Source organism: Penicillium maclennaniae (assembly GCF_028827695.1).
Source record: "Penicillium maclennaniae strain IBT 15551 chromosome Unknown utg000008l:1.0-3552695.0:1.0-3555053.0, whole genome shotgun sequence".
NCBI classification, from domain to species: domain Eukaryota; kingdom Fungi; phylum Ascomycota; class Eurotiomycetes; order Eurotiales; family Aspergillaceae; genus Penicillium; species Penicillium maclennaniae.
This window is the reverse complement of record NW_026623220.1, coordinates 1,442,762-1,459,940: the sequence shown is the minus strand read 5'-3', so window position 1 is coordinate 1,459,940 and position 17,179 is coordinate 1,442,762. Positions and strand designations below refer to the sequence as shown.

At 50.6% G+C, this 17,179-nt stretch overlaps 9 protein-coding genes across 9 annotated transcripts; 5 read left to right on the top strand and 4 right to left on the bottom strand.

Annotated features, from left to right (window-relative positions):
- Positions 1-137: 137 nt before the first annotated feature.
- On the top strand, positions 138-644 carry N7477_009536 (zinc finger BED domain-containing protein; the record flags this gene model as incomplete). Its single annotated transcript, XM_056971197.1, has 2 exons — positions 138-326; positions 399-644. The coding sequence occupies 2 exons, from the start codon at positions 138-140 to the stop codon at positions 642-644; spliced, it is 435 nt and encodes a 144-aa protein (XP_056818176.1).
- An 87-nt stretch (positions 645-731) lies between these two features.
- On the top strand, positions 732-1,777 carry N7477_009535 (uncharacterized protein; the record flags this gene model as incomplete). Its single annotated transcript, XM_056971196.1, is given in 5 exon segments — positions 732-874; positions 1,051-1,257; positions 1,276-1,324; positions 1,335-1,451; positions 1,568-1,777. The coding sequence occupies 5 exon segments, from the start codon at positions 732-734 to the stop codon at positions 1,775-1,777; spliced, it is 726 nt and encodes a 241-aa protein (XP_056818175.1).
- An 88-nt stretch (positions 1,778-1,865) lies between these two features.
- N7477_009534 (uncharacterized protein) lies at positions 1,866-2,764 on the top strand (the record flags this gene model as incomplete). The annotated part of the gene is given in 4 exon segments (XM_056971195.1): positions 1,866-2,031; positions 2,060-2,166; positions 2,182-2,214; positions 2,603-2,764. The coding sequence occupies 4 exon segments, from the start codon at positions 1,866-1,868 to the stop codon at positions 2,762-2,764; spliced, it is 468 nt and encodes a 155-aa protein (XP_056818174.1).
- Positions 2,765-2,773: 9 nt separating this feature from the next.
- On the top strand, positions 2,774-3,075 carry N7477_009533 (uncharacterized protein; the record flags this gene model as incomplete). The annotated part of the gene is given in 2 exon segments (XM_056971194.1): positions 2,774-3,031; positions 3,049-3,075. The coding sequence occupies 2 exon segments, from the start codon at positions 2,774-2,776 to the stop codon at positions 3,073-3,075; spliced, it is 285 nt and encodes a 94-aa protein (XP_056818173.1).
- Positions 3,076-5,065: 1,990 nt separating this feature from the next.
- N7477_009532 (zinc finger protein) lies at positions 5,066-6,487 on the bottom strand (the record flags this gene model as incomplete). The annotated part of the gene is made up of 3 exons (XM_056971193.1): positions 5,066-5,146; positions 5,196-5,554; positions 5,674-6,487. 3 exons carry the CDS (start codon positions 6,485-6,487, stop codon positions 5,066-5,068), a joined length of 1,254 nt encoding a protein of 417 aa, XP_056818172.1.
- Positions 6,488-8,338: 1,851 nt separating this feature from the next.
- On the bottom strand, positions 8,339-8,899 carry N7477_009531 (uncharacterized protein; the record flags this gene model as incomplete). The annotated part of the gene is made up of 1 exon (XM_056971192.1): positions 8,339-8,899. One exon carries the CDS (start codon positions 8,897-8,899, stop codon positions 8,339-8,341), a length of 561 nt encoding a protein of 186 aa, XP_056818171.1.
- Positions 8,900-9,463: 564 nt separating this feature from the next.
- On the bottom strand, positions 9,464-9,760 carry N7477_009530 (uncharacterized protein; the record flags this gene model as incomplete). Its single annotated transcript, XM_056971191.1, has 1 exon — positions 9,464-9,760. One exon carries the CDS (start codon positions 9,758-9,760, stop codon positions 9,464-9,466), a length of 297 nt encoding a protein of 98 aa, XP_056818170.1.
- A 20-nt stretch (positions 9,761-9,780) lies between these two features.
- Positions 9,781-14,913, bottom strand: N7477_009529 (uncharacterized protein; the record flags this gene model as incomplete). The annotated part of the gene is made up of 3 exons (XM_056971190.1): positions 9,781-13,383; positions 13,471-14,652; positions 14,737-14,913. 3 exons carry the CDS (start codon positions 14,911-14,913, stop codon positions 9,781-9,783), a joined length of 4,962 nt encoding a protein of 1,653 aa, XP_056818169.1.
- A 1,418-nt stretch (positions 14,914-16,331) lies between these two features.
- N7477_009528 (uncharacterized protein) lies at positions 16,332-17,110 on the top strand (the record flags this gene model as incomplete). Its single annotated transcript, XM_056971189.1, has 2 exons — positions 16,332-16,517; positions 16,742-17,110. 2 exons carry the CDS (start codon positions 16,332-16,334, stop codon positions 17,108-17,110), a joined length of 555 nt encoding a protein of 184 aa, XP_056818168.1.
- Positions 17,111-17,179: the final 69 nt, after the last annotated feature.

Below are 17,179 nucleotides of genomic sequence, written 5' to 3'. Positions count from 1 at the left end.
ATATCAGATAAAAGGGTCCACTCGCACGCGTTATAACCAATTAACGCGTGTCTAGCCCTTAGGCTTTAGGCCGCTATTTGTTCTATGGTTCTCTTTCTCCTCACTTTGCCCTTACTTTTGCGTTAATTCGCGTTATTATGGCTAGATCTTTGTCTGAACACTTCGATTCTATCACGAGTGATGGTATCGAGTCTATCGACCCTCTTCTATCTGATTGTTGCTTCTCTATCCCGCCCTCCTCGGCCCCTAGAAGCCAGTTAACCGCGCCTGTTACTACTGAGCCCCTACCCTTCCTTAAACGCGTCGGGCCTCAGCTGAATCATATCGTTTGGACCGAAATAAATAAGGATATCTTTATCTAATGGTGGCTTACTATAACATATAGGGCAAAGCTATAGGCAGAGCATCCTCGTTGGGGTAAAAGGGGCTTAACTTCTGAGGTTTGGCAATATTTTGAGCAAGGCGCAGAGATTAAGACGGGCTATCTGTGTGTGTCTTGTAAAAGCTGTGGTCTAATACTTACTTACCTATCTCGAAACGGGACAAATGCTATATTAAGGTATAGAGAAAGGTATCTACCGAAGGGTAAGCAGAGACAGGGAAATATTAAGGTATTTATTAATAGCCAGGTAAGACAAAAGTGAAAGAGAAGTGAAAGCAAAGTGAAAGAGAAATAAGACTAATACTCCTTTGTTTAATCCCTAGGCTCTACGCGCTCCCCCGCCCGACGTATGGGACGAAAACGATTGGAAGAAGTAGCTTTTGGTCACAATTACAAGCCTTCGTCTACTATTCCAGATTATCGAAAACTAGCACTTCCGAGACCTTTTACGCTTAACCTAATAAGCCCCTTCCCTCCCTATCCTCTAGATAGGTAAAACCCTTACTCGTTAGCTTCAAAGCACTGTCTAGGTCTAGTAGTAAGGTATACTAAAGACGCTTCCGTCGGACGCAAAGCTATCACTTACACTTGACTGCTGGACGTCGCCCTTTTATCAGGCGTTTATAGCGATTACTGGTTATTTTCTTAATAAATAATAGGAAATATAGGCAGATCCTACTCGGTTTCGAACCCTTAGAGGGTATATATACTGGGGAGAACCTTGCTTTGGCCCTATGTGCTATTATTGACAGATATAGGATTAAAGACCAAATTCTGGCTATCACCACTAATAATACGTCAAACAATAAGACAATGTTTAATAAGGTCCAACGGACCTATCCAGATATCTCTATTGTTCATATTCCGTGTATGGCGTATATGATTTAGCTTAGCCTTAATAAGCTCCTACATCGGATCAAAGCAAAGCCAAAGAACGACACGGTGGATATAGTGTGGACCGATAAGCTACAAAAGGCTTCTACCTAGCGAGGACAGAAAGGGGATATTGCAAACACCCTCGATAGGGTACGCCGGCTTACAATATATATTAACGGAAGCCCACAAAGGCGTGCGGAATTCCTCAGGCTTCAATCGATGGAACCTAGCTAATTAGTCCCTATTCAGGACGTCCGAACTCGGTGGAACTCCACCTATCTGATATTATAAAGGGCTAAACGACTATAGCCCTACTTTAATAGGTATTGCTATATTAAGTGCCTAGACAACCTAAAGCTTGATTTAGAGGAATGGCGACAGGTTAACTATCTTCTTTGCCTCACAAGACCATTCTTCCTATACATAAGCACGTTCTCAAAGACAAAAGACGTGACTATTCATCAGGTGTTTAAGCTTTATAATGAGCTGTTTAAATACCTTAAGGCGTTAATCAGTTAACTTAAAAAAAAGAAGGTACGCTCTCACTTTTCTCTCACTTTTCTCTCACTCTCTTTTTAACGAATATCAGATTAAATGGAAGCAACAGATGCTTGTCGCTCTTGAAGCAGGCCTACAGAAGCTCCGCGAGTACTACGCAAAGACCGACCAGCCTAAGGCTAGTAATGTGTATGCGCATAGCACTATCCTCGCACCGAAGGATAAGTTACAGTACTTTAAACGCAAGGAATGGTCTGGTGGGCCAGAGGGCTCCGGTCAGACATAGGCCGAACACTATCACAGCACCCTTCAAGATCGGATTAAAGCTTATTAATTCGAAGAGGATAACACCCTTCTATCTGAAGCTTATACATAAGGGTCGGAGCTTAATCGGTTACTCGAAGATAAAGGTGAATCTAACCTAGATCGGGATAAACTCGCACGGTATCTTCAAGCCGGTAAGCCTCTCAATTTAAGTCTCCTTCACTCCCCTTTTAAGTCAGCTCGACTCCTCTTTTCAGTCAGACCGACTCCTCCCCTAAGTTAGGTCGACTCCTCTCGCAAGTCTGATTAACTTCTCTTATAAGCTTAATTCCTTATATTCTTAAGTCTAAGCGACTCCTCCCCCGAGCCTGATCGACTCCTCCCCCCGAGCCTGATCGACTCCTCCCCCGAGCCTGATCGACTCCTCCCCCGAGCCTGATCGACTCCTCCCCCGAGCCTGATCGACTCCTCCCCTGAGTCCGATTGACTCCTATTTTAAGGCTTCCTCGCTTGATATTAAGCCTCTTTGCCCTTTTTTCTCACTTCTCTTTCTCTCTAGGTATTATACGTACTAGCCCTCAGGCCTTCTGGAGGGACTATCAAGTTGAATACCCTACCCTCGCACGGGTAGCCCGTGATATCTTCTCTATCCCCGCCACTGGTGCGGGGGTAGAGAGGCTATTTAATTCAGCCCGCGATATTTGTCATTATCGCAGAGGTCGTCTGAACTCAATAACTATCTAGGATCTAATAATGTTCTCTTGCCTTACTCAGTTTGAGATAGAAGACGAACAGCTTAAACTAGCTCGGGCTCTAGAGGTCCCTAAAGAAGGTGAAAATAAGAAGATTTCACCTACGTTAGAAGGGATTGATCCAATCAGCGATACTGAGGAAGGTGAGGATGAAGTTAGGCTATCTGTGAGGGCAGGGAAGAGACGAAAGAGTGTTTTGTCTGATCATGAGAGTGAGCAAAGTGATGATAATGATAGTGGTTTACCCTTAATGAGCCAAGTACGGCATTCTGGAAGGGCAAGGAAGGCGCCGAGGATACATGAAGGGTTTAAAATTAGTAGATAGTTTAGTATTTAAATAATCTTCACTTTATCCTCACTTTATCTTCAGTTCCTGATCTGATCCGATACTGTTGTATCTAAAATATTACCACTCTAATACTTTAAATACTACATAAGTTATACATATTATGTCTTTTGGTATCATGGGCCGCCAAGAGGCCCATGGGCCGGCCCGTCCATGGACAGACAAAGTCGGCCCGTCCATGGGCAAGGAGGATTGTCCAGGACCCGTCCATGGACGGGCCGGGCCGGCCCATATGGGCCGGCCCATGGGCCATGTCAATGTCTACATATACGTACTGTAAATTGCCAGATTTCCATCAAAGTAATAGAGAATTTTGCGTCGAACCCTCTGAGCCCTGCCCTTTAGGACGAATGAAGAGAGACTCCGCTCGTATGGCATCCAGCCACTCAGAGGGCGTTTTGCCTGGGATCTGCACACAGCCCTTAAGAAAGATTTTGCGACCGTCAACTTTTTCTGGCCATGCCCGTAAGAGAATTGGTCCCTTTGGTGATACCGGACGTATGAAGGACGTGTTGAGGTATGCTGTAAATGCTGGGCCGCAGCCAGCGACCACCCAGTCTGGCGGCCTACAGCAATCGGCGAGGACTCGGTCCAGCAAGAAGGAGGCGTAGCCTCCGAATAACTTCCTCTCATAATAACACATCTGTTGAGAAGGATTCAACATCAGAAGGGCTTCCACCTCACATCCCAGGCGATGTCTTCTGAAGGTGGGATGATAGCCATCGAATAAGGAACGCATTGTTTGTTCCCCGCAGGGGCAATGCTGGATGCATTTGGTTGAGGCTGGACATGGTCAGAATTATGTTCTGGTTGCTTATGATCAAACCGTACCGCTGGAACTGCTGGCAAACCGTCTCTTGCTCCTTCTCCCAGAGAACGACTTGACTTGTATGTTTCCGCCAGGCAGTGGTATCCACGAAAGAATCGAAGGAAAGTGGAGGACAAGGAACGATGGATCATTTTTCTTGGATATCGAGAGGAAACTTGATGCGCAACGATAGCATTCATTCCCTCTCACATTCTGACAGGGCATATAAAAATCATGGAAACTTCTCGGACTCATCGGGAACTGAAATTTGATGATTTCAGCATCGTGTTTTATTCAACGGTTATGCCAACTTTGGTTTAATAATTCTGCATGCAATGTTGTGTGGGAGAGGAGATAGTGTATGCAATAATCATTCTTCCGCGTTTCAATTCGAATGTAAAAGCTTTGAATCGAACATTAGGCCGCAGAATTCCTAACCGGGGAAAAGTGAGCGGTTATTCAGTCATAACGCGTTATTACTTTACTTGCTTTTTCCCACTTACAGCTCGGTGTTGCGGAAGGCGTCAGACAAACATTGCGACATTCTATTGGTCGTTTATTCCCGGTACCCCCAAAAATGGCTGGTTAAAAAGACCGGTAGGTCATGTTCTCGATCATAGCAATCACAATATGTAATGTGTGTTTTCTCATAATGTGCACTTGAAACCGCAAGAACGCAGTGGTCTCTTCAAGCGGTATGTCCAGTGTGTTTATATCTGGAATTATCTGGAAAATAAGTTCAACAAGAACAAATTATACACCGTGGGACTAGGATTATTGCTAGCTCCACCTTACAGGTATCTACAATGTCAAATTATTCGATTATATTGTAATTTCATAGTGAGAGCATCGAATTATTACAACAATATTGATGGGTATTTCTCCTACATTGTGTGAAGGGCGATGAACGAACTTGAGCGTTTGACAGGTCAGTACCTTCAGGCGTTTACCCTTTGCATAAAGTCCGGTTAGCTGATTCTTGTAGATTACCAGTTCCCTGTTAATTGGGACATTAAACGGGATAAGATGAAGGGTAACACAAAAAAGAATATCTAGACAATATGGAGGAATATTTGCTCATGCTTGGTTGAAGAACTCGGAGAGCGAGTGCACGTGTTCATTACTAGGTTAAGAATCGCTTAGCGCGTTTCCGAGAAGGATTCGAGATAGAACATGTCAAAGAGAAGTGACGAAACTGATTCCGAGCGACATCTGGCGACCTGGAATCAAGCTGAGCGAATGATCTGGCTATAGACAAGGGATACTTACCCGTAACAAAGCTCTCACTGGACCCCAAATGAAATGTATTGGCTCAGTTGTGCCCAGAATACTGTCGAGGACATGTTCAAGCTGTTCCATCCGTCTAATGAAATGTTCAATACGTCTCAGATTTTGCAGTGTTCCCTCTCTTTCCTGTGCATCCTGGATTCTCTTTAATTCTCCTTTGAGGGCACCAAGATTCGTTGTTCGAAAGTAATTCACTTTGTCCGTATCAAATCTTTCCTCGAAGCTCTTTAATATCCTGTGCAGAACATCTTTGAGGAGAGAATCGTCGACTGCACAGAATGATTGAAGTTCTGGTCTGTCTTGTGAGAAAGTTGAAATCTGGGAACCATACTCAAAGCGATCTGGAAGTCTGTTAGTTGTCATATGCCCTCCTTGTGCAGAAGTCACCGGAAGGGCGCCAGGATACGTCCAGGCAGCAGCCACCCTTAAGAATGAAACAGAGGTAGTGGTCGAAGCTTACAGTCAGGTATTTCGGGCTCCGAGGGCCTGTCATGGGGAACATACTGCCCCAAAACTTCCTTTGCGACGGAAGCGGCAACTGCAGCGGCATACTCTTGCCATATCTTGTTCTTGTGACTGTCGGCGTAATCACATACGCCTTTGATGATCAGACAATTGAACTTACCCCACACTCCGGCTCCTTCCATCTCGAAGGCTATGACCAATTCCGACTCCGCATGCTCATCTCTATGCTTGGCTGATTTCATGACCGTGTTTGCAGTGCCGATGGATCCAAAGTGGATAAGATGAGTTGACATAGTATTGTTGGCTCCGATTGCAGACAGTCGGAAGCGCGGTACCAGTCGGCTCGCATCACATCCAAGTTCCTCACAGGAGGCTGTCAAGGCTGCATCACAGACTGATCCCGAGATCTCAAACGCGTTGCACTCTTGGCATCCAGAGTGATGTTTGTGGATGTAATCCGAGTCGAACAGCTTGTCCTCAGATGCAGCAGGATAACTCGTTTTGATTTTCTCATGTCGCAGCAGGGCCCTAAGGTGCTGCATCATGCCCTTGTGTACCTCGTCTAGCAGTAGGGGAGTTTTCAAGGAGTGTAATAGCCCGAGGATCTCCTCGTTTGGTCTTCCAGGTACGTCCAATATCGTATCCTTTCGCCGTCTGAACCCGCTGGGGTATAGACGGCCATAATCCAGCTCAACAAGAATCTCGCTGATGATGACATCGCCCAGAAGAATCTCCGTCCCGTCGCTTTTGTGAGGAAGTGCGCCACAGATCCCAACGAGAAGCACGAGCTCAATAGATGTGAAGCTCATTCCAAGAGATCGGGCAGCGCTGGATGCTTCTACTGTTCCAATCCTAGGTAGCGGCACAACGACTACCGCGTGTCTTCCGCTCCGTCCGAACGCGTAGTTAGTCGTGTCTCCAGCTGCCCGACCGTAGTGATGAGGTGCATCGTGCCAGATCTCGTCCAAGGAACAAAGAACAGCATTGGTTTCGAGCGGTAAGGCGCAGATGATGGCGATTGAAGTCTTTGCGACTCAACGGACGGCCCTGACCGACCATAGTTGTATAATGCTGGAAGTCGAGGCCTGTGCAAGCTTGAAAGGCGAATTATCGGGGCTCTCGTTGCAACGCATTCTGGGATTAAGTGGCAGTGCTGAAGAAGTAAGCAAGGCTGAGCGGGGTTTGCTTTGTGGTGACGACCAGCCATCAGGCGCACATGATTTGGGATAATTCAATAGCATATTCATGCTATCACCCTGAAGATCCACTGTCAGCATGTCCGGCACATCTGAACTGACACGGTAGCTTAAGCTGTAGAGACCGCGTGTAGCTTGTATCTGTCCTAGGTCTTTACACAAGTCGACCACGGTGTTGTAACGGTACCTTACTTGAAAATCCGAAGCGGCACGGCACGCATGTAAGTGTTATAGCCTTATAGGTACTCGTGAGGTATCAACGCCACTTGACTGTTCTGCATTAGGTCCTTCACCGCTGCAGCCCACAAACCAGATTGGACGCGCTGTGGGGATCTCATATGGGGAGCCTTGCGCATCTTAGCCACCAAGGCTCCTGATATGCAGGCGCCCTGGTCGAGTACATTCTCAAAGTCAAGGCACGTCTCAAGACGGAAAAGGATATCTCATCCAAGAAAATGCTGATGCGGCTCTCGTAGACGCTGAGCTGAACAAGGCTGCGTTATTTGGTCTGATTCCTCACTCCGCTGACTCCGCTGATTAGAGTGGCATAACCGGACCGCTAAAATCGAATCCAACCCTCATTGAACCCGCTGAGGGTTGGGTTCAGGGCCTAGCCTAGGGAATCGCTTCGGTTTCGGTTTCCTTACCCCCAGCCCGATTCGGATTCGGTTAATCTGAACGGTTAAGGTTTTATCGGATTCATTGGGTTAGGGGAACCAACCCACCCCATTTTATCTAGAAATCACTATTTTCTAGGATTTTCCTATTAAATGTAATATCAGTACATAGCCCTAAATCTAGGCTATCTAAATATATAGATAATAATTTATAATACCTAGTGGCTGTGGAGATATAAGGAAATAATTGTTTCTGTCACAGGTTGGTATGAAAGTGGTGTAGAGATATGTATATATGCAACCAATGGTTGACAACCACTATGATTTAAAAATGATTTTTTAACCATCACCCATTCAACCATTTAGATATCGAAGTAGAATTTTAGATATGGATTAGTTTGATGATAATCAGTATATATTTTATATAAAAATGATAATTTATATAAGCATGTTCAATAGGCCCTAGTCATAGATTCAATATCCCTACTATTGTCACGGTGCTGTATGTGTGTGTATATATTTAACGGCCGTGGGTCGTGACAGGCACGCTTCCCACCGTTCCCTATTGGGACAAAGGCCGCCAGGGGGTAAGCCCTGGGCTTCTAAATCTATAGTTCTATGTACAGATTTTCAAAAAAAACAAGAAAGAGGCTCTCTGGCGCATTTACATAGCTGCCGTGACCAAAAAGGGGGGGCCCTGCGGGTGCAGGTTGTGCGTTAATGCCAGCTGCATTGGTCCACCTAGACGCCATGACCAGTCCTACCACCTCTACATCTTTTTTTTTTTTAAGGAATATAAAAATAAAGGAAAAGTTACAAAGGAGATGGGGGGCCAGCTTAGCTTGTGCTAAGATGGGGGGTGGCGGGGGCAGATATCTTCGAAGAACCGAGTCTCTGTGAGCCAGGAGGCGAGTCTGATTGCACCCTTTTTGGTCCCTAGTAGAAAGGGTATGATTTCAGAGGGAGGCCCGGCAGGGCGAGGAGCCCGTCTCTTGGCAATTCGGCAGAAGAAGAAATGAATAGGTGTCTTCCTTGCACCGCAGCGGCAGAAGAGGTAGGCATCTGCATGATTGAAGCGTTCGTGGTAGTCTGCAAAATCTCCATGTCCTGTGCGGGCTGCAAGGATAAGCCCAAGGAGACGGCGGGGGAGATGAAGCTCGCCTAGGTGTCTCGGGGAGGAGGTAATCCCAAGATCTTGGTAAGACTGTGGAGCAGTAGACGTCCAGTTAGATTGCGTAGCAGACATGGCACTGGCTTTCGCTTGTCTCTTTAGTGACGCATAAGAATGCTCAATCATGGGAGGAGTATCCAAGGCAGCACCTTCTTTGGCGGCATGATCAGCTACCTCATTTTCTGGGATATGAGTATGTCCAATTGTCACGGTGCTGCCGTGGATAGGAGTTGGCATCGCTAAGGAGGAATCACGTGACCTTGGGAATATCTTCGCACAATTCTGCAACCTGTTTGAAGCTCTTTGAGCTACGTCCTGTCTATAGAGCCTACCCGTGCCAGCCTACCTGCAGACTGGGACTGTTAGATAAGGATTAGTGAAGCTAGCCTAAGTGTCAACTACCTCTTTAACCCATCCTTGCCTGCCTGCGAGCCTGCACCTTGACAACTATATAATGATTTGAACCCCTACTATACGACGATGCGAATCATTTGATATCCATACTATATGGTGATTTGAACCATTCAATATCCCTACTATATAGGGTCTATTACTATATATTCCATATAAAAATATTAGTTTTCTATAAGCATGCTAGATAGGCTATAGGTATAGTGGTGTGTGTGGTAGCTCTAGTAGTAGTGTGGCGGAAGGTAATCATCATATAATTTTATTTTGGCTGGTTTGTTGTCAACCAGAATATGCACTATCATTTCTACTAGCTAGAAATGGTCGTCTAGACACCTTTTTGGCTTAGTGGTTTGATGGTTGATATTTGTTGATGCAGTCCGCTGTATGTGGTCATGGCCATGGCAAGCCGCTGATGACTCTTACATGCGAAAGTTCGACATCGACACCGGTGCCACCATCGTAATGCTGGACAGTGAATTGAGCACCGTTGGTGCTGCCGCCGCCACCGCCCGTATACTCAAAGTTCATCACCCCGTTCTCAAACAGCACCAGCTCGGTGGGGCTCACGATGATAGAAACTGTCACATAGTCACCGCTGCCCACGCGAAAGGCCGTCTTGTTCGATAGAGGAATCCAGTCCCATGGAGTCGGTAGCTGCCATTGTGGCGCGCCACCGACCACGCGCATGGTGATGTTCGCGCATAGGGTTACCTTCGTTTCGTAGCCCTCGGACTTATTAATGCGGAAGCGGTACTGGATTGCGCAATAGGGGCCGAGCCCTGCCATGAGACCGCTAATGGCAGTGTAGTTTTGTCTAAATGGAAGGGACACGAGATCAGCCTACAATCCTTTGCAGAGAAAGAGGATAGAACATACATGGATAACGAGGACGTGGCAAACTGAAGCGACCCCTGGCTCGTATAGTTGACAGGAATCGCAGTGTTCTGCCGGATCTGATACCATTGCGTGTTGATCTGCTGTGACGATTGGTTGAAAAGCACCTCAACTCGTCGTGACAAGGCCGAGAAATCTGTATGCAATGTCCCTGGACATGTCACGCACTCAGCTACGTCGGCATCAAAGGCCGCGGCATCGTCAAAGACCTGGAAGCCAATCGTGAAGGCAGCCATGTTCGTCAGCGGCCGCCGGTCGGTTGCCACGACGAGATGACCGTCTTCATAGATGCGCATCGCTGTGGGTGATAGGTACACGCATACAAAATGCCATGCGCCATCGGCCTTGACGGTTGACTGCGTGACGTTAGTGTATGCGTTGTCCTTGGAATAGTCCATCGTGGTCCAGAATGTGCTGCCCTGAAAATAGCGCAGGATCACCATCTCATGCCGTGAGAATTGCGTGATTCCTGGGAGAAGCATCTGAACCTCGGACGCCTGCGCGAGCACATTCCACCGTATGCGGAAGTGATAGATCATCTCAACGCCCATATCCAGCGCGGGCAGGCTCCACCCTGCGCTGGCGTACTGATATCCGACTGCCTGCTTCGGATCCTTGACGAATTTGATGCTGTTGCCGGCCGCTGCGACTTGCACTTGGACGCTCGCCTGCTCCTGGATCGCAAACGAAGGCGGAGGCTGGTTGGGCACGTAGACTGCCAATGCCTTTGCGGCATCGCACGAGCTGAACACGTACTGGGAGCCGACATTGGGGGGCGGCAGCACCTTTGCACCCCGGTACGTGATCGTCACTGGCCAGCTACCCTCAATGCGGAAGGCCGTCAGGACATTGAAGACGCCTATTTGAGTCGCGTCCACTGTGACGCGGAATGCAGGCGGTAATTCGATCGGTAGGCCGGGCGAGCCGGCATTTACCACCACCAAGTCCGTTGCAGACACCGGAGTGGGAGGATCGGTGAGGACCAAAAAGGAGCCCGCAAAAGTTCCCAAATCGGACGTAGCAAAGTACACATCACTGATTCCCACCGCAGTGGCAACAGGCGTGGCCGGCGGGGCGTCGTTGACACTCACTGTAAAGGGGCTTCCAATGACGACAGCCGCACAATCGACCAAGATGCGTAGCGCATAGTCCCCTGTTGGCATCGTGCTCGCAATCGTGTAGGTACCCTGCACGGTGCCCATAGCAGGTGGGGACGTCGGTTTGAAGGTCACTGGAACTGCAGTAAGCACAGTTGTCGACTTGGGATAAATCATGGCAGCTATGAGGAAGCCAGAGATGTCCACAGGGAGCCCCTGAGCGTTTTTGGCCGATAGTACGAACTCCGACTGCACGCCCAGCGACGACGTCTCGATCCCAGCCTCGCTGGCCGTAAAGGTGATGACATTTGCTGGCAATGAGAACGGCGAGCCATGGATTGCCAAGTTGTTGACGAGAACATTGATCTTCATGGCAACTGCGTTCGGAATGTATCTCACCAAATACGTCCCATCCCGTCGATCGCGAATATTGAGCACCACGAATGGCCAGTCAGGACCGGAATCCGCCGACGTAATCTTCACCTGGTCGCCACCAACGCGGCGTGCATTGCCGGTAGCATCAACAGCGGTGATGATGAAGCTTGAGATTTCATCCACTTGGTGTGAGAGCCATTGAGAGACCCGACAATTGGCCGGCACGGTTGGCGACGTGCTTGTCAGAGCGTACGGACTTCCCGAGATATCGGCGTCGTTGAGAAGAACTCGTACCAGATCATTTGCCTGTAGTGGGCTCGCTGTCGGAATCGCGTATGTGACGCGGCGGCCACGGCCATGTGGAGTAATGGTGACCTGGGCCTCGTCCTTCATGAACACAAGGAACGATGTGGTGTCCATGGCGGACATGGCGAACATTTTCCCGTACTGATCGAGCGGAACAACGTCGAAATACGTGGTTGCCGGCTTGGAGGCAGGAGGGAGCGACAGACCAGGTCCGAAGCATCGCGCGTCGGCAATGTAAGGAGGAACGGTGACGTTGACGGTCACCGGGCCTTGGCCGACGATGACGGTACCATCTGCTGATGTCGCGTTGACTTGATATTGGCCGAGATCAGGCAATGATAGCGTTGCAAAACATGTCCCATCGCCTCTGTCGGACAAGGGCCAGGAGGTTGGTGTGCCGGAGCTTCCTAAGGTCGTGGTGATTCTGAAGGCAGCTGCGATGGAAGTGGCTCGCCATAGGCCAGGTTCAGATAGATTATCGTATGCCGTGATAGTTGCCACGATGTTGGAAGTCTGGTAATATGGACCAGCGCTGAGACTCACAAATGAGTTGGCAACAGAGAGGTTCACCACGGCCGCCGTTGCCTGGAGTTGGATTGGGTAAGCAGGCAGCAGCTCACCATTGACGGAGATCTTGAGTATGTACGCCCCAGTCGTGGCCGGCCGGGTGTATGTGAAGTGGTATTGATTACCGGCTTGCAAAGCCACGAGGTTGACGGTCGTTCCATCTACGGCAGTGTAGGACGCGGTACAAGTCATGTCTCCTACCCAAGCCTGGCCCATCTGATCATTGAGGAAGACGTCGAACGAAGTGTCGGCTCCGGCCAGACCTGAGCACAGTCCTGGGCCGCCAGCGATGCAGCGATTCAGACCGACAACGCGAATGGACGTGAACATGGCCGGAGAGCCGGACAGCTGGGGGCCGCCTTCGTTGAGCAGCGTAGCTCTGATCGTGTAGCTGGCGCCGACCTGCGGCGGGAGCACAAATGCAACTTTGACGCAATCATTATAGAGGACGAAGCTGACATGTTCCAAGGGTGGAGTGAATTCGACGCTGAAGGACTCGCTCTCATCGTAGCCTAGACGCGGGTTGTTGAAGTTATCGCGAGGCCAGATCGTGGCGTAGTTCATGACACCGGCCAGCAAATTTTCCGACACATCCAGGATGGAGTTCTCAGCGCTCAAGACGGCCGCCATGTTCGTGACCATAACAGTGGCGTCTTGTGAGTACCCTGCCGGCAGGCCTGGCAAGGCGACAGGATAGGAAACGTGTATCGTGTAATCCCCCAGGGTGGCAGGTCGCACGTAGGAAACCACATATCCGCCCCTGCTGATGCCTGTGAAGGTATTGATAGTGCTCAATATGACGCCGTTTTGGACGATTTTCACTGTTAGCTGGGTGCTGTCGATGGGCAGCGTGCGACCGAGTCGGTCTTTGGGGAAGACGGTAACATTGACTTCCTCGCTGGCAATGCCGTTCGAAAGGCCCGGCCCGCCGAACACCCATGAGTATGCGCCGGGCTTGCTGACGCTGTTGCGATCTGTGTTGTCATCAGTCTTATCACCGCCGTTACCGTCATTGTCATCGTCATCATCGTCGTCGCCGTAACCGAACACTTTCTTAATGGCTTTCCACACCTGGCTGACCGATCTGGTAATAGCCACGAGCTACAAGCAGTTATGTTCAGATTGATGCACTCATGAACTAAGGAGGGGATCACTCACCGCTGTGCCGACGGCCAAAGCCTCACCAGCTCCTACAATATCCAGCATGATCTCACAAATAGTCACAAGGTCCTTGAAGAGCTCGTACAGCTTCTTGCACATCTTATAGATCTGGTCGATATCATATCCGAAGATCTTGAGCGGCCCATCGGGCAAACCATACGAAACAGGGATGTGGATGCCAGCCACAACCGCATCGCCCGATACAACGCCCGAGGCATCTAGGCGACTTGATGCCCGTGAGATGTCAACTGTCAGCGTCGGCTGCTGGATGCTCGCAATGTTCGGGTAGTCGTCAAACAAGTTCCAGTCGTTCGTTTGTCCCGTGAAATGGGCACGGCCGGTCTTCCAGTTCATGGAGAAGTACAGGCTCTTGATACCGGGGAAGAAGTCGATGTCGAGCGTCCAGCGGCCTGCAGTTGCGATGTAGAAGATGTCGAAGATGGAGCAATTCAGTCGGACTGTGAGCGTCATGTAGTCCAGCGTTGCGGCCAGGTCCACCGTCACACTGTCATCGTACGAGCCGTCTTGCTTCCGGTAGCGGATGTCGCTATGGAGGGTGGCATTAAACAACCAGGAGGATGATGGCATCGACTGCAGCGTCAGCGTCAGTTTAAGTTTCGTCATGCTGAGGATGCCCTGGACAATGGCCCATTCCTGGTCGGTCTCCACAATTGCAGTGATAGTGTCCAAAGCGTACGTGTTGTTCTGCTGCCGGAATGCCAGTGTTGCCTTGGCGAAAGTGCCTGTTTTGTAGGCATCGAGTGATGTGTTGCTGGCGAAATTCGGGGCTTTTAGAGCCGAATTGTCGAGGCCGCCGTCGACGAACACACCCACGAGTTTCTGGAGATCCTGGGCCCCTGCAACGGTTATGTGGACGGCTGACCCTGCCAACTGTGCCGTGATGCCGAAGGCGGCGCCGGATACAACGGCGACGCCATTGAACGAAACGCTCGTGGTCATTGATCCCGGCACATCAATCATGGTAAAGCTAGCCGACAGCCATAGACGAGCAACTGTGAGCTGGTGGCCCGTTTGGCCGACCACCCACTGGTCTGCGGCCGTGCCGGCGTACAAGTTGAAGTCAACCTGCGTGAGCTTCCAATTGCCCTGCGAGTCCTTTCGGAAGTAGATGTCGAGGGCGAACCGAGCACTGGACGTGGCAGGATCCAAGGGCCACGACTGAGGAAGGCTGAAAGTGCTTGCCGCTCCCACGAGCGAATTCAGCAGGCTCTTCCCTTGTCCCTGGGCGCCTCCAGCTGCCACTTGGACAGCCACTCTACACCAGCCTGCTTTCTGAGGATCGTCGAGGGCAGTGAGTAACTGGACGCCGGCTTCGAAATTCGCACTGTTCTCAATGCTCACCAGGCCATACGCTACAAGACCATAGGTCGGAGTTGTTGCGGGATTGTCGATATTGAGATCCAGAGACGCATAGGTCATCACCACCAGTGGCGAGTTTTTGATAATGCTCCATTGTAGACTTTGTTGAACTAAACGAAAAGTCATTCGACGTAGAGTGTAACTAGCGATGCTGGAGGAACTCTTGTTCAAGTGCAGCATGCAAACTAGCTGATCGCTTGAGGTACTGGTCAGCGCACCGGGCGTGATAGGATATCCATCTGCCGCAGGTTAGTGAGCATGAACAAGATGGCGCGCAGAAAGCAGGGATAAATCCACTGTACCTGGAAGCTTGTTCGATAGTTGAGACTGGTCAATCGCCTTACCGCCAAATGGTGCTAGTGTGGCGATGGTGGTTGGAGGTGGTGCGGTACCAGACGAAGTTGCAGCGATGCTGAAGGTCAAGCTGTAGCTCAAGGGAGCAGCCGGGCTTCGTGCCACGTAGCCCAGCAAGGACACAGTGTACACCATATTGTTGGAAGCGGTGGTGGAGAAGCTGCCCCCAATTTCTGCATGACCCACAAAGTCCGTCGTTGCTCCATCCGTCTCAATCAAGATATCGAGACTAACCGCTGTGGCTTGCACACTGCCATACACATTCCACGTGCCCATAGCTAGCGCTCTGGCTTTCACAGCAGACAGCTTGGTGCCTTTGGGATCACTGGTCTGAACCAGCTCGATTAGGAGATAGGCGCTTGATGATGACAGCACGTCCGTTGAAACGTCCAGTGGAAACGGCGGCAACCCCCAGCCATCGGTTGGCACCGCCTTCCCCGTAAAAGCAGGATCTTGGAGCACTGCGGCCGGGGCAACTTGTAGGGAATCGCCGGGCAGAGGATTCGCCGTGTTTGCAGAGATGCCTACCCAGAACTTGCTGGCCTTGGGAGATGCGGTGCCGGCCACGAACGCCATGAGCTGAAGGGCGGAGTTGGTCTGAAACTGCCCATAGACATAGCCCGAGGTGGTGCGTGTTGCCACTGTTTGTGGGTTACTGATATCGAAGAGGACCCCCAGGTTGGTCAGTGTGATGCTTGTTGTCAGGCTCCACGTGGGTGAGAAATGGGCCTTGAAAACGGCACGCGTTAGTTGCACAGCGGAGGAGGTGATCCAGAGGCCGCGGGCTTTGCCGTCGAGCGGAGCGGCCACACTCTGCAGGGACAACGGCGAGCTGGCTGGTGCTGGATTGGCGTCGGCCGAGCTCAGTAGGTCAGCTGGGGCCGCGAGCGCCGGGTTAAATGCGCTGTCTGCGGCTAGGAGGTTCAACGGTCCGTAAATGGCGTCTGGCAGCGTAGCAGCAAATGTTGTTAAGCTCGTGGTGGAGTCGTGTTTGATTTGCACGGCGAGTTGAAATTGTCCGCCAAATAGAGTCAAGGTTCCGCCAATTTCGCCTTTATAGTCGTATGTGGTGGTGACCCGGGACGACCTCGTCGTAATCAAGGTACCCCCCCCGCTCGCTGTTCATGCGGGCTGTGTTGTGGACGGGTGGTAGCAGTAACGTCTCTTTCGTCACGAGCTGCGCTTGCAGGGAGAAGAACAGATCACCGATCGTCAGCTGTAGCGCGTCGTTGTCGTCGTTTGCTGGTGATTTCCACAGGATACCAGACAGGAAGATCTTGACATCGACCGACGAGAGCTGCCAGTACGCTGTGGGTTGCGCATCCTTTTTGAAGATCACGGTTGCCGACAGCGGGTGCTTGACCGACTGGAGGAAGCCCTCGTAGGCTGTCATGCTCGGGGGCAGGGCATTCTGGACCAAACTGGTCGTTTTGGCGGATGCACCAGGCACAAAGAAATCAATGAGCTGGGGTCCAGTGACGACCTGTGTGGCGCCAACGCTCAGACCGAGAGTTAACTTGGAGGCGTCCTTCAGGCTGACGAGTGCGGTGGCTGTGACCGTTGTCTCGCCCATGACCACGGTGCCTTGGATGCCGAGCTCGCACTGCCAGTCGGCCGTGCTGGTGGGACGAACGGCACTGGCGGTCATGGACACGTTCCGAACCGTGATGTCGTCGTTGAGGGCCCAATCAAAGCCAGCGCGGAAGGCAAAGGAGACTTGTTTGAGATGGAAGGACTTGTCTGGGCTGCGGTGCATGACCAAGGTCGCTTCCGAGACGCAACTGGCATCGCCCGTGTTGAGCTTCGTGCTCACATCGGCATCCAGGGACGCTGTGAGGGAGGCGTAGCTGGGCGCGACTGGGAAGGCAGCGAGGAAGTCGCTGGCGCCAACGCCGTCCAGTAGATTTGCAACGCGCAGGTTGAAGGTAAAGTCAGTCTCCTGGTCGGATTGCAGGTCAGGCAGATCGCCGCT